This window comes from Salmo salar, chromosome ssa11, assembly GCF_905237065.1.
Source record: "Salmo salar chromosome ssa11, Ssal_v3.1, whole genome shotgun sequence".
NCBI classification, from domain to species: Eukaryota; Metazoa; Chordata; class Actinopteri; order Salmoniformes; family Salmonidae; genus Salmo; species Salmo salar.
Genome location: NC_059452.1, coordinates 97,967,896 through 97,990,605, shown reverse-complemented (window position 1 = coordinate 97,990,605; position 22,710 = coordinate 97,967,896). Strand labels below are relative to the sequence as shown.

Sequence of the window (22,710 nt, the reverse complement as noted above, 5' to 3'; positions counted from 1 at the left end):
GGTACTGTATTATCTCCTGTATCTCCCAGGTTAGACTCTACAGCAGAGGGGGTCCTACTCTGGTCCTGAGGAATCTACTGGACCTGCAGGGTTTTGTTCCAGTCCTACACTAACACACTGGAGATCCCTAGGACGGTGGGTCCTGACTCCCAACACTAACACCTTATTCAACTAATCAAGTTCCAGACAGAAGACCATGCATAGTTGATTACTTGAAACTGGTGTGTTAGTGCAGGGTTAGAACAAAAGCCTTCACTCTCTAGGACTGGAGTTGGAAAACCCAATGCTCTATACTACACTCTGGGGTGATTCTCTCTACTCTTCTGTGTTGTGAGTGGCCATTTTGTAAAAATTAACTGTGTACTCTGTGATAATCTACTAGCGTCTGTTTCAATGGTCATTTATTCAAGTATATGAATCACTTTAAGTCTGTAGACGAAGGCTGCATTTACACAGACAGCCCAATTCTGATATGTCGTTTGACCAATCAGATATTTCGTGAATAATTGGGCAAAAGATCAGAATTGTGCTGCCATGTTTTAGTGTTCATGGGTATGTCAGATATGCTGCAAAAATATCTAACTCATATTGTTCTTAATCTTATCAGATTTCCTCTATTGTGGTCGGGTTTGTTCTTCAGTGAAATGTTTTGGTGCTTGTGTGTATGGGGAAAAGTACAATCAAACAGTGATACTGCAGCTCAGTAAGTCTGTCTGTGCCTCAGGCTTTTTTTGTTTTGATCTTTTTTTCATCTCTGTAAAATTTATAACAAGTTTTCCAGTTAACCAGCAGCTCTGAGACTGGTCTCTGTGTTGCCAGTTATGTATATTTTATCACAGGGACTCATAGCCCCAAAAGGGTTCTAGTGTGTTTATCATTTTTGTAGTTGAAAGTATTTTGATCAGTTGAAAGTAAAAATAAATTTTAAAAAATGTACTCTGTTGGATGCCAGGTTTGAATAACTAAAGATATCAGAATGGTTTGTGCTGAGCTAGCTTACCCTTGTTTTAACTAAAATAGTTTGGTGGTTGAGTAGCTAGGCAATGCCCTACCAATCATACTCAGACCCCAGGGTTCATATTGGCTTTCTGTTGGTCAAGAATGTGTCGAGGGGAAAGATTGTACAGATATTGAACCTGGGTTGATGGGGTTTGCACTTTTGGGACTATTTCCTTGGTTCCATTAACACTGTACAAGCTCAATCAAGCGCACACCTAAAGTATTTGAAAGAAAACCAATACCATTTGAACCCAGGTATGAGGTGAAATGATTAATTTATTTAGCCATGTTGAAATTGACAAACCGTAATTTAGTCTTTTACTAAGAGCATGCCTTTTCATCCTCTCGTTCAGTTGTCGATAGGCCTATGCATTTTAACTTTGCCACAGTAACCTTCATTCAATGTCAAGAAATGAATTTAAGATGTTATGTAGTTGTGAGATACATTGGGTGAATAATTGAGATAGTATATTAAATTATGTATTACTGATGTATATTAAAATTGAAGGGAAAAAAATGAATGTCTTGTCTTCCTGTCTCAGATAATACCGGTTAGTCTGCACTTGGTAAATATTATGGGTTAAGGAGAATGGGAAGTTTGGGATATTGTGGCTGATTTTAGCTGTGGACTTGTATCCTCAACTCGAATAAAAAGAACGCTCAGCATTTGGAAGGACGTTTAAATTACTTTAATCAAAGACACGCGTTATAGTTAAATTAATGATTACAGTTGGAGGGACTCTACAACCCAAATGTACTATGCAGGCAACCAAGACACAGAATGTCCTAGTATGAAGGCAACCATTAACACTGAAGAATGTTTTCCTCAAGTAGAGAATTAATCTCCCTGTGAATGTGTGTAATTCATGTCAACTATCAGCTCAATCCATGTATCTCTCCCAGTAGGAATCAACAGTTTGAAAAATGTAGAAAGTAGCTATGATTTGTCCCTCTCATGTTATGTTGTATTATAAGTCTATGGTATGAAACCCCTCCGGTCTGCTGCTGCTACTCGACGACCGCGACACCGGTGATGCCTGCGCTGCATCCTGGTCACCATGACGACCCGTCTTCCCCCTCTTCAGCCTGTCCCTCCAGGTAACAGGGGTGCGTTGTGGGGCCGGCGAGGGGGCAGGGGTATGGACGACCTGTCCAGGGGTGTGGGTTAAGGTGGTAGGGGTGGAGGCTGGCCTCTGGTGTGGGGGTTCTTTAGTCCTCCTCAGCAGCCCCAGACGGGAGGGTTTCCTCTGGGCTTGTTCTGCTGCCTGCTGGCTCTGGAGCTGCTGCTGCAGGATCCTCTGGACGTCGTCCTGACACACGGAAATACATTTGTTGACATCTTTATTGACTAATGGTAAAAAACACTTGATGGATTATTTCTCATTATGGCAATCCAGTATTGTATTTATGTTTATCATTTTCTGCCCACTGCTGCAACTTTTACCTCTGATGCCTTGATAACACCTACAGCGTTATCTAGATGTGTGTGCAACAAAAGTTCAACATTCACCCTTTGCTACCATTTCTGTCAAACCGTCTACGCATACATTCGATAAATCCAACAAATGCAGCGTTACATTGGAAATGAAGGCACTTCCAGTGTACGAAAATACAATGACGCTATTGGTGTGATCGACACCAAACCTGCTACACATTTTGACCAGTGATGTAGTGGTAAAAAATGTGTGAAATCACTAATGCTCAGTGACTTTCAATGTGGCACCGTCATAGCATGCCACCTTTCAGTTCATAAAATTGCTGCCCTGGTCAACTGTAGGTGCTGTTATTGTGAAGTGGAAACTACTAGGAGCAACAACAGATCAGCCACAAAGTGGTAGGCCACACAGGCTCACAGAACGGGACCGCCGAGTTCTGAAGTGCGTAAAAATCGTCTGTCCTCAGTTGCAACACTCATTACCGAGTTCCAAACTGCCTTTGGAAGCAACGTCAGCACAATAACTGTTCTTCAGGAGCTTCATGAAATCAGTTTCTTAGTTTATTTCTCTCTCCAATTTCGTGATTACGAACTTGTCTCATCGCTGCAACTCCCCAACGGGCTCGGCAGAGTCAAAGTCACGTGATGCATCCTCCAAAACATGACCCGCCAAACCGCGCTTCTTAACACCCGCTCACTTAACCCGGAAGCCAGCTGCACCAATGTGTGAAACCTTTCAAATTACGATAGAAGTCAGCCTGCAGACGCCCGGCCCGCCACAAGGAGTCGCTAGAGTGCGATGAGTCAAGTAAAGCCCCCCCCTGCCAAATTCTCCCCTAACCCAGATGATGCTGGGCCAATTGTGGGACTCCCGGTCACGGCCGGTAATCGAACCGCAGGCTGTTGTGACACCCCAACACTGAGCCACTCGGGAGGCCATAAATGGGTTTCTATGGCCGAGCAGCCACACACAAGCCTAAGATCCCCATGCGCAATGCCAAGCGTCGGCTGGAGTGATGTCAAGCTTGCCACCATTGGACTCTAGAGCAGTGGAAACGCATTCTCTGGAGTGATGAATCACGCTTCACCATCTGGGAATTCGACAGACAAATCTGGGTTTGGCAGATGCCAGGAAAACGTTACCTGCCCAAATGTATAGTGCCAACTAAAGTTTGGTGGAGGAGGAATAATGGTCTGGGGCTGTTTTACATGGTTCGGGGTAGGCCCCTTACTTCCAGTGAAGGGAAATCTTAACGCTACAGCATACAATGACATTCTAGATGATTCCAACATTGTGGCAACAGTTTGGGGAAGGCCCTTTCCTGTTTCAGCATGACAATGACCGTGCACAAAGTGAGGTCCAAACAGATATGGTTTGTCAAGATTGGTGTGGAAGAACTTGACTGGCCTGCACAGAGCCCTGAACTCAGCCCCATCGAACACCTTAGGGATGAATTGGAATGCCGACTGCGAGCCAGTTCTAATCGCCCAACATCAGTGCCTGACCTCACTAATGCTCTTGTGGCTGAATGGAAGCAAGTCCCCGCTGCAATGTTCCAACATCTAGTGGAAAGCCTTCCCACAAGACTGGAGGCCCATGATTTTGGAATGAGATGTTCGACGAGCAGGTGTCCACATACTTTTGGTCACTTTAGTGTATGTCATATTGCACCATTAGAGGAAGCTGGTCCCTCACCACCAGATGGCCCCAGGCTCTATTACTCCATTATCATGCTAGGATACCAGCTGGTGACATGTACCGGCTGGATGCATTATACCGTGTGTTAAACCATGGGTAATTTGCCCTTGTTTTCCACCGTAACCTCTCCCCAGCTGAGCCCATATGTTGCTACTGTATGTCTCAGACATATCCATTTTTCCGACTCGCTCTCTCCTCCCACCATCTTTTAGTACCTTCCAGGCCTCTAGTTCCAGTGAGAGCTCCAGTCGTTTCTGCACAGCCTCCAACAGCTGGTTGTTCAGTAACATCATCTCTGTCTTACTGCGGAGAAGCTCCGCCTCCATGGCCTTCTTCCTGTTCAACAGGAAGGGGGAAAAAAAACTAAACAAAACATCAATGTGTCGTTTTTCTACAGGAAAAATGCAGTTCCCTCTTAGGAGGCATTGACACTTCTCTTTGCTGTGAATGTGTGTACTCACTTGTCCATGGCATCGTCTCTGTCCCGTAATGCCTGTTGTAGAACAGCACTGTCATCCACACCATTCCCTTTAACCCAGAATTGGGAATCCTGGGGAAAACAGAGTGGTTGGGGGTAAAAAAGGCAGGTTTGTTTTATTTATATTCACACAGTTATGGAATACATTGACAATGGTGTTTCTTACTCTTGATGACATCAGTTCTTCTGCTAGTTGGAATAAAATGTTTGCTGATGTATTCTGACCTTCCGTGTATGTGGTGATGCATTATGCCTGGGAGTCATGTGGTGATGCATTACGCCTGGGAGTCATGTGGTGATGCATTACGCCTGGGAGTCATTTAAATGCCACCGAGTAATTAAAATTCCATTGAAACAAGGTTGAGCTAACTGAACCCATCAGGTCACATATACCTGAACTGAACCAGTCTGGGCTCACCTGAGGGGCGGTGTCTAAACTCACCTGACATGAACCGTTAGCCTCTGAGCTACTGTTGGATAGGCACAGATTTACTCATCTTTGTATTCTATGGGTTTGCCTGTGGTGGTGGGATCTAAGCTCACCTAAGAGGTGTGAGTGGCTGAGTGCAAGCCTGGGTCACATTCACTAAAAACTGAGGAACTAAATGCATCTTTGAGGACCCTGGCCTAACTTATGCTGTGTGGCTCAGGGCTAGTTTAGACTCACCTGTGCTGTGTGGCTCAGGGCTAGTTTAGACTCACCTGTGCTGTGTGGCTCAGGGCTAGTTTAGACTCACCTGTGCTGTTTGGCTCAGGGCTAGTTTAGACTCACCTGTGCTGTTTGGCTCAGGGCTAGTTTAGACTCACCTGTGCTGTGTGGCTCAAGGTTAGTTTAGGGTCACGTGAAGTGTGGCTCAGTGCTAGCAAGGGCGGCAGGTGGCCTAGTGGTTAGAGTGTTGGGTCAGTAGCCGAAAGGTCGCTGGTTCGAATACCTGAGCCGACAAGGTGAAAAATCTGTCTATGCCCTTGAGCAAGGCACTTTAACCCAATGGCTGACCTTGTAAAACAACATTTCACAGCACCTATCCGTGTATGTGGCTCAGGGCTAGTTTAGGTTCACCTGTGCTGTGTGGATGAGGGCTAGTTTAGGTTCACCTGTGCTGTGTGGATGAGAGCTAGTTTAGGTTCACCTGTGCTGTGTGGATGAGAGCTAGTTTAGGTTCACCTGTGCTGTGTGGCTGAGAGCTAGTTTGCGTGCGACGTTCTGCAGCAGGACCAGCGCTGTATCCAGACTGTTCTCCTGAACAGATGGTTCTACTGTGCTGGACTCTGCTTCTGTCAGAGGAAGCAACAACCTCAGAACGGACTGAACCTCCTCTGTAACCTAGAGAGAAACAGTCAAGGCATTCATGCAGAAGAACAGCTCCTGACTTTTTATAACTTCTTGTTTGTTAAGATCACGATGAAAATGTGCTACAAAATAAGTAATCAAATTATACAACTGAAGATCGAGGAAAAGATTGACAGTGAGTTTAAAAAAAAGCTCTTAATCGTGCTAGCTAGCTAGCTAGCTAGCTAAATTCAAATTTGTCAGTTAGCTTGCTAGGAAGTTAATCCCTGGAATTTGGGGAATTTTGCTTAAATTCATCAAAAAAGTTAGCTTATAACAATTAACCTTTTTTTGTGGGATACACAAGGAAATTCTAAGTCTTGTGGCATATTTTAGTTAAACTATCCCCAATCCAATGGAATTGCAACCCTCTGCATGCACAGTGCATTCTTCCATCACATGTGCAGTGCACTCTTCCATCACATGTACAGCTGATTCTCAAGATCTTGCACACTAATGAGATGCTACAGAGCCCACACTACTACACTGTCTGAGCCAGGGACTACATGCTTTCTGGTAAGTTTATTACAATACTGGATGGGGTGAATATTTTATGACATGCATAATTTTTTGTTAATTAGTAAATAGTAGCCTACAGCCAAAGTGTGTTTAAATCATATCTAACTTGTTAACAATTTCTGCTAGTTAGTTTTTGCTACCATGTGGGTTTCCGCTTGCTTGAGCCTGCTAACTGAGTGTTAATTCACCTGTTTCCATACATGTTTCATTTATCTTACAAAGAAGTTGTAATCCAACTGCTTAACTATTCATCTGTACATGGAATTGTATGTTATTTTTTGTACTCTTTTTTTGTAATCTTTACAGGGAAATGCCACAGGCACCATCTGATGTGTGGAGACTGCAGCTAATGTAGAAGGAAAAGCTGTGTACATTTGCAAACACTGTGCCAAATCATGTGAAGAATGCAACAAAGATGCAGAGTCATCTGGCCAAGTGCATAAAGTTCCCTCATCGCTCACAACAAGCAACCTCTGACAAAAGTCCCTCTACTTCCATTCGAGGTGAAAATTATGAATCAGACACCACAGACACAAGGGACAGACACACCGGTCTCGACATTGCAGATGAGCTGAAGGCAGTCAATGACCTTGGACCACAGAAGGTATTTGCACTGGTGAAACAATGCTGCGAACATGAAGACTGCTTGGTCTAAAGTGGAGGAGTCCTATCCTCACATCACACCTATTGGCTGTGCTGCTCATGCATTGAATCTGCTCCTTAAGGACACCATGGCACTGAAAACAATGGATACACTCTACAAGAGAGCCAAGGAAATGGTTTGGTATGTGAAGGGTCATCAAGTTATAGCAGCAATCTACCTCACTAAGCAAAGTGAGAAGAATAAGAGCACCACATTGAAGCTGCCCAGCAACACCCATTGGGGTTGTGTTGTCATCATGTTTGACAGTCTCCTGGAGGGATAGGAATCTCTCAAAGAAATGGCCATAACACAGTCTGCAGATATGGACAGCCCCATCAAGAGGATCCTCCTGGATGATGTATTTTGGGAGAGGGTGGCAAGCAGCCTGAAACTCCTGAAACCTAAAGCAGTAACCATTGCACGGGTTGAGGGAGACAATGCCATCTTGTCTGATGTTCAGACTCTGCTTGCAAATGTAAGACAAGAAATCCGTACTGCCCTGCCCACTGTTGCTCCAAGCAGAAGAAACTGCAGTTCTGAAATACACCAAAGAGCGTGAAGACTTCTGCCTGAAGCCCATACACGCCACAGCGTACATGTTGGACCCCAAAGCTGCTGGCAAGAGCATCCTGTCTAGTGCAGAGATCAACAATGCCTATGGTGTTATCACTACTGTGTCTCACCACCTTGGCCTGGATGAGGGCAAGATTCTTGGCAGTCTTGTAAGTACACTTCCAAGCAAGGGCTTTGGGATGGAGATGCAATATGGCAGTCGTGCCAACATCATCAGCCACCTGGTGGAAGGGACTTTGTGGATCTGAGGCTCTTTCCTCTGTTGCCTCGATCCTCCAAATCCCACCAACATCAGCCACCTCAGAGCGCAACTGGTCCATGTTTGGGAATACACACCAAAGCACGCAACAGGCTGACCAATACAAGGGTTGAAAAATTGGTGGCCATCCAGGCAATTTTTTTTCTTTTTGAGCCTGACAACGAGCCATCCTCAACAAGGTTGGAAAGTGACCATGAAGATTAGGCCTCAGAGTCTGATGTTCAAGAGGTGGACATTGAGGAGGTCCAGGAAGAAGACATACAGTGAGGGGAAAAAAGTATTTGATCCCCTGCTGATTTTGAACGTTTGCCCACTGACAAAGAAATGATTATTCTATCATTTTAATGGTAGGTTCATTTGAACAGTGAGAGACAGAATAACAACAACAACAAAAATAAAATAAAACATGTTAAAAATGTTATAAAATGATTTGCATTTTAATGAGGGAAATAAGTATTTGACCCCTCTGCAAAACATGACTTGGTGGCAAAACCCTTGTTGGCAATCAAAGAGGTCAGACGTTTCTTGTAGTTGGCCACCAGGTTTGCACACATCTCAGGAGGGATTTTGTCCCACTCCTCTTTGCAGATCTTCAAGTCATTAAGGTTTCGAGGCTGATGTTTGGAAACTCGAACCTTCAGCTCCCTCCACAGATTTTCTATGGGATTAAGGTCTGGAGACTGGCTAGGCCACTCCAGGACCTTAATGTGCTTCTTCTTGATCCACTCCTTTGTTGCCTTGGCCGTGTGTTTTGGGTCATTGTCATGCTGGAATACCCATCCACGACCCATTTTCAATGCCCTGGCTGAGGGAAGGAGGTTCTCACCCAAGATTTGACGGTACATGGCCCCGTCCATCGTCCCTTTGATGCGGTGAAGTTGTCCTGTCCCCTTAGCAGAAAAACACCCCCAAAGCATAAGGGTTCCACCTCCATGTTTGACGGTGGGGATGGTGTTCTTGGGGTCATAGGCAGCATTCCTCCTCCACCAAACACGGCGAGTTGATGCCAAAGAGCTCCATTTTGGTCTCATCTGACCACAACACTTTAACCCAGTTGTCCTCTGAATCATTCAGATATTCAGTGGCAAACATCAGACGGGCATGTATATGTGCTTTCTTGACCAGGGGGACCTTGCGGGCACTGCAGGATTTCAGTCCTTCACGGCGTAGTGTGTTACCAATTGTTTTCTTGGTGACTATGGTCCCAGCTGCCTTGAGATCATTGACAAGATCCTCCCGTGTAGTTCTGGGCTGATTCCTCACCGTTCTCATGATCATTGCAACTCCACGAGGTGAGATCTTGCATGGAGCCCAAGGCCGAGCGAGATTGACAGTTCTTTGTGTTTCTTCCATTTGCGAATAATCTCACCAACTGTTGTCACCTTCTCACCAAGCTGCTTGGCGATGGTCTTGTAGCCCATTCCAGCCTTGTGTAGGTCTACAATCTTGTCCCTGACATCCTTGGAGAGCTCTTTGGTCTTGGCCATGGTGGAGAGTTTGGAATCTGATTGACTGATTGCTTCTGTAGACAGGTGTCTTTTATACAGGTAACAAACAGATTAGGAGCACTCCCTTTAAGAGTGTGCTCCTAATCTCAGCTCGTTACCTGTATAAAAGACACCTGGGAGCCAGAAATCTTTCTGATTGAGAGGGGGTAAACACTTATTTCCCTCATTAAAATGAAAATCAATTTATAACATTTTTGACATGCGTTTTTCTGGATATTTTTGTTATTCTGTCTCTCACTGTTCATATAAACCTACCATTAAAATTATAGACTGATCATTTCTTTGTCAGTGGGCAGACGTACAAAATCAGCAGGGGATCAAATACTTTTTTCCCTCACTGTAGAAGCCTGAGAAGAAGACAACCAAAGCTTTAGTTTCTAGACTATCATTTTACAGATGTATGTTGAAAATGTTGTTGGGAGATGCGATGGATCATTCAATATTCACTTTTGTTGTTCAGTGAAATCATCCCATGTGAAGAGTCAACTCATTTAATTCAAGTTCAATTCCTAACTATGTTTTTTTTATTTCTATTGGAAGGATTTAATAAGTTGCAATTATGTCTACTTAAGGTAAGGTTTATATTTCTGTCTCCATATGATATGGTAAAAACATCTACATTTAAATGGTATTACTATTAATTTGCATAAATTCCCATATTCGTGTTAATTCCCAAGGAAAGTTTCCACCTCTGAATATTCCCCAAAATGTTCAACCCTAACCATGACCACACCTCCATCAGCCTGCTGAGAGGCTGTCTCTGTTAGTGGTATGGGTTACTAATCTAAAGGAGCAGACCCCCAGCTACACCACCTCCAGGACCAGTTCAACCAGTCCAGGAGCTGAGAGAGAGCCTTACCACAGTGCTTGAGGTGGTAAAGGCCACCATGAGGAGAGAGCCTTACCACAGCGCTTGATGAGGTAAAGGCCACCATGAGGAGAGAGCCTTACCACAGCGCTTGAGGAGGTGGCAAAGGAGCTGTCTGTCATCAAGTTCTGCACCATAGAGAACAGACTGCAAAGACTCCTAGAGAAGCTGCAGCACCCCCCCTGAGCAGGACCTCTAAGAAACTTCAGGCCCTCAAATGTAAAAAAGAATGCAGACCTGATGGCATCCTAAATGAAATGCTCAAATTCAGCAAAATTCCAATTGGCTATATTAAAACTGTTTAATTTGAACCTGAGTGTAGGTTACTTCCCTGATGTCAGGAACCAAGGACTCATAAACCCAATCTTTAAGAACGGAGACAAATTTGACCCTAACAATTGCAGAGGTATTTGTGTGAACAGTAACATGGGGAAAGTTTTCTGTAGTATTATAAATGTAAGAGTTCTAAACTTCCTTAATAAGCACAATGTCTTGCCTAAAAGTCCAACCCTGGCCTTTGCCAGGGTTGCAATCTCAGCCCTGCGCTCTTGGCCACTATTCTAGAAAAATCCTCAGCCCCTGTTGTTGGTCTCCACACTACAGAGGTTAAATGCCTGCTCTTCGCAGATGACCTGTCCCTGCTGAAACCCACAGCACATCACCTAGAGCAGTACTGCCAGACCTGGGCCTTGGCAGTAAATCCCCAAAAGACTAAAACAATGATTTTCCAGAGAAGATCTCAGGGAATTAGACCAAAGTTCTCGATTGGTACAAAATATACACAATACTGCACACACTACAATTACTTAGGTTTCAAAATAAGCTCAACTGGACACCTAAATGAGATAGTGAATGAATTGAGAGAGAAATCATGCAGGACATTCTACACCACTAAAAAACGAATCCAAATAGAAATACCTTGTCTAGTTTGGCTAAAACTAATTGAATGTGTCATTGAATCAATTGTACTTTATGGCAGCGAGGTGTGGAGTCCACTTGCAAAACAAGATTTCACCAAATGGGGCAAACACCTACAGTACATGTCCAGAGGAAAACTACAACAATGCATGCAGGGCAGAATTAGGCCAATATCCACTAATAATAACAACTCAAAAAAAAGAGCAATGAAGTTTTGAAAACATCTCAAATATGGTGACCCCTTAAAATAATTTACCAAGCCCTGCAATGCCAGAAAATATTTCCCTCATCCAGCTGGTCCTGGGGCTGAGTTCACAAATCGGTTCTACTAATACGCTGAAGCCTCAGGACTAGAACATCCAATCAATCAGAAAAAAAATCAAATTCCACAGTCAAAACAAAAACTACATTACCTATTGGGAAAAACAAGCACAAAGCAAAATCCTGTGCTATCTGGCTTTAAATCGGCAGTACACCATGGCAAACTATTTGACCACGGTTACTGATTAAAACCTTAGAAAAACTTTGAAAAAGTACAGGCTCAGTGAGCACAGCCTCCGTATAGAGGAAATGCTGTGCAACCACTGTACCACAGCAGAACCGGAGGGAGGGAAGGAGGGAGGGGAAAGAGTTCAACATAAACACAGACTTCTAAAGGTGACGTGCTTCACAGAAACAGAAAGGATTCACTCCTGTTAGCCTACTCCCAGAGACTCCATTCAAGCCCTGTTATGTGATTCTTGTTGTTATTCAGCCTCTATACATCACACTGATCTTGTTTCTGTATGTTTCAACAATTGCATGACCTTTGAAATTACCTTTCAAATATATGGTTATGGTTGACTGTATTTGAAGTGTGTGTGTGTTACCTTCTCCCTGTGTTGGCTCCATGCCGGTTGGTCTCTGTTCTCCTGCAGTTTGTCCACCTGAGCCTTCAGCCTCAGACTGCGTCTAACTGACAACGCCACCTCCCGACGCACTTCCTTCAACTACACACAAAAGCACGTTTGTAAAGAAGCATGTTTAACAAATTCCTACAGGTGTTGCTGAACTTCCTCTTCCCTTCAACTGGACACACACCCACCTCCCGAGGCACTACCTTTAACCACGCACACACACACCACCTCCCGAGGCACTGCCTTTAACCACACACACACCACACACACACACACACCACACCACACACACACACACACACACACAACCTTCAGCTAAGAATAAATAGTGGTAAACTCAGGCACAGTGGTAAACAGTGCTAATCCAGATTCCTGGAAGACGAGACACAGCAGAGAAATCTTGTTGTACTGGATATGCATGTGACAGCTCATATTACACACGCACACAGATACACCAGGCCCCACACTGATAAGAGCCCAAAGAGAGACAACAATATTCCCTTCAGCCACAAATCAAACCTGTCTCCATGAGCTGATAACATTCTATAGCAGAGTATGACACACTTGTACTGAACGAGGTAAAGATCTGTTCTGGTCCAAGATCTTTGAAAATCATAACAAGTACTGCGTCAAATTACACTCAATATACTTTCTTGGCCGCACAGCACACACATTTTATTTTTGGCCATCCTCACTCTCTCACCGTGTCTGAGACTGGTCCTAATGTTCTGCGTCTGCCGAGCTGTTGTCCACTCCTGATGAGGTCCGGTAAGGTTCTGTCTACGTTGCTCCGTCTGAAAGGGCTCTTATCCTCACTGACCATGGTCAAAACACCTGGATCGCCATTCTCTATGGCCAAACTCTCCTTGACCACGGTCAGCTCACCAGAACCATCAGGACCAGCATCTTCTGCGGTCAAAGACGGCATCAAGCAGGTACTGGTCATAGTGAACAGATCATGACAGTCGTCCCCCTCTTCGGTCTGCGAAGTCAACCCTTCTGTGACCACATCCTCCTTCTCTGGGTCATCCTCTGGTTCGATCATGGTCGAGCTTGAATCGTCCTGTGTTTGTCTTTCATCGCTCAATATTGTAGACCGTGTGGTTGAACTGCCACTGACAGTGCCAGGCAGCTGGTGTCCATCTTCCAGGGTGTGCAGGGAGTAGCAGAGTTGTTCCATGGCAGTGAACTGTGGTCTCAGTCTCTCATTCAGGATGGAGAAAGGCACAGGGTCTCCCATGGTATAATAGAGGGGTCACAACCACCAAACTGTCAAGAGGAGAGTTCGAGAGAAAGAATTGAAGAGGAGCTCACAATCTCACTGGGACAAAAAAAACTGGCAGTGAGAAGAGGCTATGACAGAGTGAGAGAAAGAGAGAGCGAGAAGGGGAGGGAACAAAACACAGAATGCCTACCAACTCGTTTTTCCTGAACTTTGAGTAACCAGAATAGGACCAACATATCTTGTGTGATGTCATTGAGTGATGTCAGAGGAGGCTGCACCCTCACTTTTTTTCCCTTCAACTTCTATTGCTACGGTGATGGTAGCCTGGATACGGAGACGTCAACATGTCAGGGCTTGAGGGAAATCAACCTTTGATGTCCTAACACAATCAGAGACAGATTACAGACATGACGTACGATACCTATCTGTTTATACTGCCCTGTCATCATATAACAATGCCAAGCTACACAGACACCATTTCAGAAGGGATGAGGAGCAAGTGTGTGAGAGAGCGATAAGACACAAGACATAGGAGGGAGAGTACAAAAGAGAGAGGTCGTTCCACCAATTCAGTGCCTTTTGAGAAGTGTCACTTGATAAAACAATATATATATATATACAGCACCAGTCAAATGTTTGGACACACCTACTCATTCAAGGGTTTTTCTTTATTTTTACTATTTTCTACATTGTAGAATAATGAGCACATAAGGAATCATGTAGTAAAAAAAAAAAGTGTCAAACAAATAAAAATATATTTTAGATTCTTCAAAGTAGCCACCCTTTGCCTTTGACAGCTTTTCACTCGCTTGGCATTCTGTCAACCAGTTTCACCTGGAATGCTTTTCCAACAGTCTTGAAGGAGTTCCCACATATGCTGAGCACTTGGCTGCTTTTACATCACTCTGCGGTCCAACTCATCCCAAACCACATCAATTGGGTTGAGGTCGGGTGATTGTACAGGCCAGGTCCTCTGATGCAGCACTCCGTCACTCTTCTTCAGGGTCAAATAGCCCTTACACAGCCTGGATGTGTGTTGGGTCATTGTCCTGTCGAAAAGCAAATGATAGCGGGACTAAGATCAAACCAGATGGGATGGCGTATCGCTGCAGAATCCTGTGGGAGCCATGCTGGTTAAGCATGCCTTGAATTCTAAATAAAATCACTGACAGTGTCACCAGCAAAGCACCCCCACACCTCCTTCTCCATGCTTCACAGTGGGAACCACACATGCAGAGATCATCCGTTCACCTACTCTGCGTCTCAAAGACACAGAGGTTTCCACCAGTCTAATGTCCATTGCTTTTGTTTCTTGACCCAAACAAGTCTTCTTATTGGTGTTCTTTAGTAGTGGTTTCTTTGTAGCAATTTCACCATGAAGGCCTGATTCACACAGTCTCCTCTGAACAGTTGATGCTGAGATGTCTGCAATTTCTGAGGCTGGTAACTATAATGAACTTATCCTGTGCAGGAGAGGTAAATCTGAGGCTTCCTTTCCTGTGGCGGTCCTCATGAGAGCCAGTTTCAACATAGCGCTTGATCGTTTTTCTGACTGCACTTCAAGAAACTTTCAAAGTTCTTGAAATTTTGCGGATTGACTGACCTTCATGTCTTAAAATAATGATGGATTGTCATTTCTCTTTACTTATTTGAGCTGTTCCTGCCATAATATGGACTTTTACCAAACCTATCTTGTCACAACACAACTGATTGGCTAAAATGCATTAAGGAAAGAAAATCCTGAATTTAATTTAACAAGGCACACCTGTTAATTGAAATGCATTCCAGGAAGCTGGTTGAAAAAATACCAAGTGTGTGCAAAGCTGTCAAGGCAAAAGGTGGCTACTTTGATGAATCTCAAATATATTTTGATTTGTTTAACACTTTTTGGTAACTACATGATTCCATGTGTTATTTCATAGTTTTGATGTCTTCACGATTATTATACAATGTAGAAAATTGTAAAAAATAAAGAAAAACCCTTGAATGAGATTCTGTCCAAACTTTTGACTGGTACTGTATATATAACTTGATTTCACATCATTTTCATTTTAACATTCGTCATAAAGAGCACTTGTTCAGCTTCATAAAAAAACATGTTTTCCCATCTCATGAGGTTAAAGAGCGACTGCCCCTAAAAAACAACTTCTCGTTTTGAAAATAGCCAGTGACATACGAGTCAGAAACATTTATTATTGTGTTAAAATTTACTACAAAGTGTAAATAGGATAATTTTGGTCACAAAGTAAGTCTCGTCCAAAATGAAGATTTGTGAGATAAGAAAAAAAATGTACCTCATGGAATGAAGGGTACCTTTAACAGTGTTCCTCTGGTTGGGTTTATTTCAATCCTGCCCACATGCCCACAGCGCTCAAGTAATGGTCAATTTGGTTTGACAATTCGATATCTGTACAGGGCTGGTTAGGGACCATCAGTAAATTACACAGTTTACATAATACAATATTTTAAAATGTCAATAGCTCCATATTTCAAAATGACTTAACTCCTTACAAACTATAAAGTGCAGATATTCATAAATATTGAATGCGTTTAATGAGACAACTAAAAGATGTGCAACATGAAAAGTCACATTTACATTGTGTAATTTATTGACAATCCCGTAACTAGCCTCAGAGATAAGCTATCCAATGTCAAACCAATTTTGCCCTGTTCGCACACCAGCCGGCTGAAGCGATTTGAAGAAAGAAGTTGGCCTTGGCGACTTCAAGACAAGACCTGGTTAGGCTGTTTCAAGTTATCTAGATGGGTGAGCGGCTGTAACGGTGTATGGTTTTGGCAGAGTGAATGTACAAACGTTTGCCACGTACAAACCACCCACAAGACAACTCTTGTTTGGTTTCAGTCATGGCCGCTTCATTTCTTACTGACCAAGATGAAATTCAGCCCCCTTAACCCTTGAGTCAATTTCCGCGGCCCCATGGAAATCAAATTAACATATTAAAAAAATCCCCTTATAAAGCTAAAGGTATATGTTTTTTTGCATTGCAGAGTCTCAATTCAACGCATTGGTGGCGGAGCTAAAGTGGTGTTTGTCAGAACATGATACATCCCGAAAATGTGTCTTCTCACGAAAACGTCTAATGTCCGGACGGTTTGATATACAAAATATTAAAAAGATGACTCTCATGAACACAACCCCCACATAAGTGCCAAATAAAGTAGCGATTTAATCGTAAAATCAACCATAAATCCAAATGCTTCACAAAAAGCATTTCTAGCCTGTCTATCTATGTATAGGTAACAGGGTTGGCGTGTTATGCTTGACCCTCTAAGTTTTCCACCACAAAACACCAGAATATTGCCAAAAAGAGTAGCACCAGCTCACCTGCTTTTACACCGGGCTCTAGTTTTGGCTGGCGTTAAACCAGTGCAATTGTCAATCGCACACTCGTTTGCTTATTCAACCTGTTAAAGAAAGTTCTCTATTTAAATTTGTTAAATTTCACTGCTATGCAGACGACACACAGCTGTACATTTCAATGAAACATGGTGAAGCCCCAAAATTGCCCTCGCTAGAAGCCTGTGTTTCAGACATAAAGAAGTGGATGGCTGCAAACTTTCTACTTTTAAACTCGGACAAAACAGAGATGCTTGTTCTAGGTCCCAAGAAACAAAGAGATCTTCTGTTGAATCTGACAATTAATCTGGATGGTTGTACAGTCGTCTCAAATAAAACTGTGAAGGACCTCGGCGTTACTCTGGACCCTGATCTCTCTTTTGAAGAACATATCAAGACTGTTTCAAGGACAGCTTTTTTCCATCTACGTAACATTGCAAAAATCAGAAATTTTCTGTCCAAAAATGACGCAGAAAAATTAATCCATGCTTTTGTTACTTCTAGGCTGGACTACTGCAATGCTCTACTTTCCGGCTACCCGGATAAAGCACTAAATAAACTTCAGTTAGTGCTAAATACGGCTGCTAGAATCCTGACTAGAACCAAAAAATTTGATCATATTACTCCAGTGTTAGCCTCCCTACACTGGCTTCCTGTTAAGGCAAGGGCTGATTTCAAGGTTTTACTGCTAACCTACAAAGCATTACATGGGCTTGCTCCTACCTATCTTTCCGATTTGGTCCTGCCGTACATACCTACACGTACGCTACGGTCACAAGACGCAGGCCTCCTAATTGTCCCTAGAATTTCTAAGCAAACGGCTGGAGGTAGGGCTTTCTCCTATAGAGCTCCATTTTTATGGAATGGTCTGCCTACCAATGTGAGAGACGCAGACTCAGTCTCAACCTTTAAGTCTTTACTGAAGACTTATCTCTTCAGTAGGTCCTATGATTAAGTATAGTCTGGCCCAGGAGTGTGAAGGTGAACGGAAAGGCTGGAGCAACGAACCGCCCTTGCTGTCTCTGCCTTGCCGGTTCCCCTCTTTCCACTGGGATTCTCTGCCTCTAACCCTTTTACAGAGGCTGAGTCACTGGCCTACTGGTGTTCTTCCATGCCGTCCATGGGAGGGGTGCGTCACTTGAGTGGGTTGAGTCACTGACGTGGTCTTCCTGTCTGGGGTCTGGGTTGGCGCCCCCCCCCTTGGGTTGTGCCATGGCGGAGATCGTTGTGGGCTATACTCGGCCTTGTCTTAGGACGGTAAGTTGGTGGTTGGAGACATCCCTCTAGTGGTGTGGGGGCTGTGCTTTGGCAAAGTGGGTGGGGTTATATCCTGCCTGTTTGGCCCTGTCCGGGGTATCATCGGATGGGGCCACAGTGTCTTCTGATCCCTCCTGTCTCAGCCTCCAGTATTTATGCTGCAGTAGTTTATGTGTCGGGGGCTAGGGTCAGTCTGTTACATCTGGAGTATTTCTCTTGTCTTATCCGGTGTCCTGTGTGTATTTAAATATGCTCTCTCTAATTCTCTCTTTCTCTCTTTCTGTCTTTCTCTCGGAGGACCTGAGCCCTAGGACCATGCCTCAGGACTACCTGGTATGATGACTCCTTGCTGTCCCCAGTCCACCTGGCCGTGCTGCTGCTCCAGTTTCAACTGTTCTGCCTGCGGCTATGGAACCCTGACCTGTTCACCGGACGTGCTTGTTGCACCCTCGACAACTACTATGATTATTATTATTTGACCATGCTGGTCATTTATGAACATTTTAACATTTTAACATTTTGACCATGTTCTGTTATAATATCCACCCTGCACAGCCAGAAGAGGACTGGCCACCCCTCATAGCCTGGTTCCTCTCTAGGTTTCTTCCTAGGTTTTTGGCCTTTCTAGGGAGTTTTTCCTAGGGAGTTTTTCCTAGCCACCGTGCTTCTTTCACATGCTTTGCTTGCTGTTTGGGGTTTTAGGCTGGGTTTCTGTACAGCACTTTGAGAATATCAGCTGATGTACGAAGGGCTATATAAAAATAAATTTGATTTGATTTGATTTGATTTATTTTAGCGCCATGATTGGTCATTTACCTGTCTTACATGTGACCCACCATCTCTTTTCGGGTTTATGTTCCAAAATTAGATTTTTATTCATTTATTTTATAGATAAAAGTACAGACTTCTAAATGGTATATCATACCTTGTAATTGGATAAAACATGGGAAAGTAATGCTGCTTTAAAAATTGATACAAGTATAATACCGTTTAAGAGAAAAAAGCATTCAAACATTTTGCTGCGATTTTCACACTTGCTCTGGGAAACATATTTAGAAAAGTAATACTTTTACAAAATTGCCTAAATGGATTCTCTGAACGTTATCTCACCAAGTTCCCCCATTTGGCAAACCATTAACAGTATTAAATTGCCTATTGTTGTATAATAAAGATAACCTTTAACATTGAACAGCTACAGTGTTTACGACCATTTAGCCTCGTTCACACGCTCTTAAGCCAAGGATCTCTTAGAGAATTCCCATGAGAACACATGACTGTGGCCATGTGCTAAAGCAGTGAGGTAGTGCTTAAAAAACAAAATATTTAAAAGGGGAAAAGACTACTAAATTCATGTGCTAAAGGTGGAAGCCTACAATTAGGAAAAACGTAAAACCCACAAACACACAGCCCTAGGTCTATCAAATGAGATCCGCTGTGACTTTGGTTCAGGTCCGGATCAAATCCGACTGAATACAACAGCTGTAGACTACCATAAAATGCTTACTCAAGAGCACTTTCCCTACAAAGTGTAAAAAAAAAAAAATAACAATAGCCAGACTATATACAAGGAGTACTGGTACAGAGCCAATGTGCAGGGGTATGAGGTAGGTATGAACAAATTCATTTAGCCTGAGAGCCTATTTCTGCCCTGCACTTTGAAGCAGGACATGTAATGTCCATGTTTAATGTCCATATACTGAACAAAAATATTAAAGCCAACATGCAACAATTTCAATGATTTTATCTTACAGTTCATGAGGAAATCAGTCAATTTAAATAAATACATTACTATACGGAAACACCGTACAGTTGGCGACCAAAGTCAGCGTGCATGTGCCCGGACCGCCACAAGGAGTCGCAAGAGCGAGATGGGACAATGACATCCGGCTGGCCAAATCCTCTCCTAACCTGGACAACGCTGGGCCAATTGTGCGCCGCCGACTGCAACAAAGCCTGGGATCGAACCCTGGTGATGCAGTGCCTCAGAACGCTGCACCGTCACTGTATTTTTGTGCATTCAAATTGCCATCGTTAAAATACAATTGTGTTCATTGTCCGTAGCTTATGCCTGCCTATAACATATACCCCACCGTCACCCTGGGGCACTCTGTTCACAACATTGACATCAGCAAACCGCTCGCCCACACAATGCCATACAGCGTGGTCTGCGGTTGTGAGGCCGGTTGGAGGTACTGTCAAATTCTCTAAAACAACATTGAAGGTGGCTTATGGTAGAGAAATTAACTTTCAATTCTCTTGCAACAGCGCTGGTGGACATTCCTGCAGTCTGCATGCCAATTGCAAACTCCCTCAAAACTTGAGACATCGGTGGCATTGTGTTGTGTGACACAACTGCAAAACATGGGATCGACACTTTACATGTTGCGTTTATATTTTTGTTCAGTGTATTTCTGCATCAACTGTCAGAAATCGTCTCAAGGAAGCTCATCTGCATGCTCGTCATCCTCACCAGGGTCTTGTCCTGACAGCAGTTTTGCATCATATCTGACTTCAGTGGGCAAATGCTCACCTTCGATAGCCACTGGTAAGCTGGAGAAGTGTGCTCTTCACAGAAGAACCCTGGTTTCAACTGTACCGGGCAGATGACAGACTGCCCGGTATGGCTTTGTGTGGGCAAGCGGTTTTCTGATGTCAACGTTGTGAACAGAGCGCCCCATGGTAGCGGTGGAGTTATGGTATGGGCAGGCATAAGCTACGGACACCGAACACAATTTCATTTTATCAATTGTCGAGCCATTCATTCGCCTCCATCACCTCATGTTTCAGCATGATAATGCACGGCCCCATGTCGCAAGGATCTGTACACAATTTCTGGATGCTGAAAATGTACCATTTCTTTGATGGCCTGGATCGACGTATACGACAGCGTGCTCCAGTTCCCGCCAATATCCAGCAACTTTCTGTCCATCATATATGCGTAGTCACTTTAACCATATCTACATGTACATACTACCTCAATCAGCCTGACTAACCGGTGTCTGTAAGTAGCCTCGCTACTGTTATTTTTCACTGTCTTTTTACTGTTGTTTTTATTTCTTTACTTACCTATTGTTCACCTAATACCTTTTTTGCACTATTGGTTAGAGTTTGTAAGTAAGCATTTCACTGGAAGGTCTACACCTGTTGTATTTGGCGCACGTGACAAATAAACTTTGATTTGATTTGACTTTGAACAGCCATTAAAAAGTGGGACAACATTCCACAATCAACAGAGTGCTGTGAAGGAGCTGTGTCACGCTGCATGACGCAAATGGTGGTCACACCAGATACTGACTGGTTTTCTGATCCACAACCCTACATTTTTTTTAAGGTATCTGTCACCAACAAATGCATATCTGTATTCACAGTCATATGAAATACATAGATTAGGGCCTAATGTATTTATTTCAATTGACTGATTTCCTTATATGAACTGTAACTCAGTAAAATTGTTGAAATTGTTTGCATGCTGCGTTTATATTTTTGTTCAGTGTAGATAGTTAAATAGTTTTCATTTCATTGTGGCTAGTTAGCTAGCGAACTTAGCATGTGTCCCTATCACTTAACATGGGGTTTGATTAGCTTGCTAATCAATTAGCATTCACAGCACAGTGGCTATATCAAATCAAAGTGTATGGTAGAAGATGTTATTGCGGGTGTAGCAAAATGCTCGTGCTTCTGGCTCCGTCAGTGCAGTAATATCTAACAAGTATTATCTAACAATTACACAACATATACCCAATACACACATCTAGTAAAGGAATGGAATGAAGAATATAAAAATATATGGACAAGCAATGTCAGAGCGACATAGAACAAGATACAGTACATGCATATGAGATGGGTAATGCAAGATATGTAGACATTACTAAAGTGACTAGTGTTCCATTTATTAAAGTGGCCAGTGATTTCAAGTCTATGTATATAGGCAGTAGCCTCTATGTGTTAGTGATGGCTATTTAATAGTCTGATGGCCTTGAGATAGAAGCTGTTTTTCAGTCTCTCCGTAAACCTATTTTCGGTAGCTAACTGGTTAAACATGACAGACATGACAAAGATTATCATCATGTCATGCATGATTTAGCACATCAGCAATCAACATTAACAGCACAATGTAACTGGCCAGCTCAGCCACTGTAGCTAGCTGGCAATAACTTACCTGTATAACATTACCGAACTAACTAATAGCTAACAATGAAAACTACCTTTTGATACAGTTGAGGCAATAACGTATGTAACAAGTTTACCTGCTGTGTATGGATTATGATGATGATTCATGGCAGACTGAAACCTTTTCTAAATAATCATTCCCACTCGGCTTCAAATAGACTGCTTTTGCCAACAGTACAGTAGACACAAGCTGTATCGATACCAGCACCTGTATTCAGAACAACACTGTTATTGAAAGCTGTAGCTACACTTCACATGTTGTCCATGAAGAAAAATATGATTAAATCCAATGACTGATCTTTCAAATGTCCGTGGTAGCAGAGAGCAGGACGTGCCATTTGAAAAATAAGCATTGATTGACAGAATGGACTCTCTTTCTCGTGAATGTCCCAGCCCCCTCACTACCTCAACCAATCATGGCTGGGCAGGTGTATTTTCTGTGTTTGCTAAACAACTTCTTGAGTTCACATTTTATTTAGTTTTACAGATTAGATATGACTTGGTTAATAAGGCACATGAAAGTTCATATGTTCAAAAAGGCATTGAGCTGAAAAGTAGCAAAATGTGTCTTATGC

At 43.2% G+C, this 22,710-nt stretch overlaps 1 protein-coding gene across 6 annotated transcripts; it reads right to left on the bottom strand.

The window, feature by feature from the left end:
• Positions 1-1,673: 1,673 nt before the first annotated feature.
• Positions 1,674-22,484, bottom strand: bicdl2l (bicaudal-D-related protein 2-like). 6 transcript variants are annotated; one of them, XM_045690158.1, is made up of 8 exons: positions 22,213-22,474; positions 13,541-13,729; positions 12,829-13,394; positions 12,099-12,218; positions 5,777-5,935; positions 4,595-4,683; positions 4,349-4,496; positions 1,674-2,309 (listed from the first exon to the last, which is right to left on the bottom strand). In XM_045690158.1, the coding sequence occupies exons 3-8, from the start codon at positions 13,363-13,365 to the stop codon at positions 1,968-1,970; spliced, it is 1,395 nt and encodes a 464-aa protein (XP_045546114.1). In that variant the 5' UTR covers positions 13,366-13,394; positions 13,541-13,729; positions 22,213-22,474; the 3' UTR covers positions 1,674-1,967. The 6 variants fall into 6 exon arrangements, with proteins under 6 accessions (XP_045546114.1, XP_045546117.1, XP_045546116.1 ...); XM_045690161.1 differs by having other exon boundaries at positions 13,541-13,674; positions 22,213-22,470; XM_045690160.1 differs by lacking the exon at positions 22,213-22,474 and adding an exon at positions 16,697-16,774.
• Positions 22,485-22,710: the final 226 nt, after the last annotated feature.

Excerpts from the sequence above, each read along its gene's own strand:
- bicdl2l (XM_045690159.1), bottom strand. The coding sequence starts at position 13,365 with ATGGGAGACCCTGTGCCTTTCTCCATCCTGAATGAGAGACTGAGACCA. Across the intron at positions 12,219-12,828 it reads TAGGACCAGTCTCAGACACG|TTGAAGGAAGTGCGTCGGGA; the intron begins GTGAGAGAGTGA and ends TTTTGTGTGTAG. Across the intron at positions 4,497-4,594 it reads AGAGACGATGCCATGGACAA|TTTTTTTTCCCCCTTCCTGT; the intron begins GTGAGTACACAC and ends TGTTTTGTTTAG.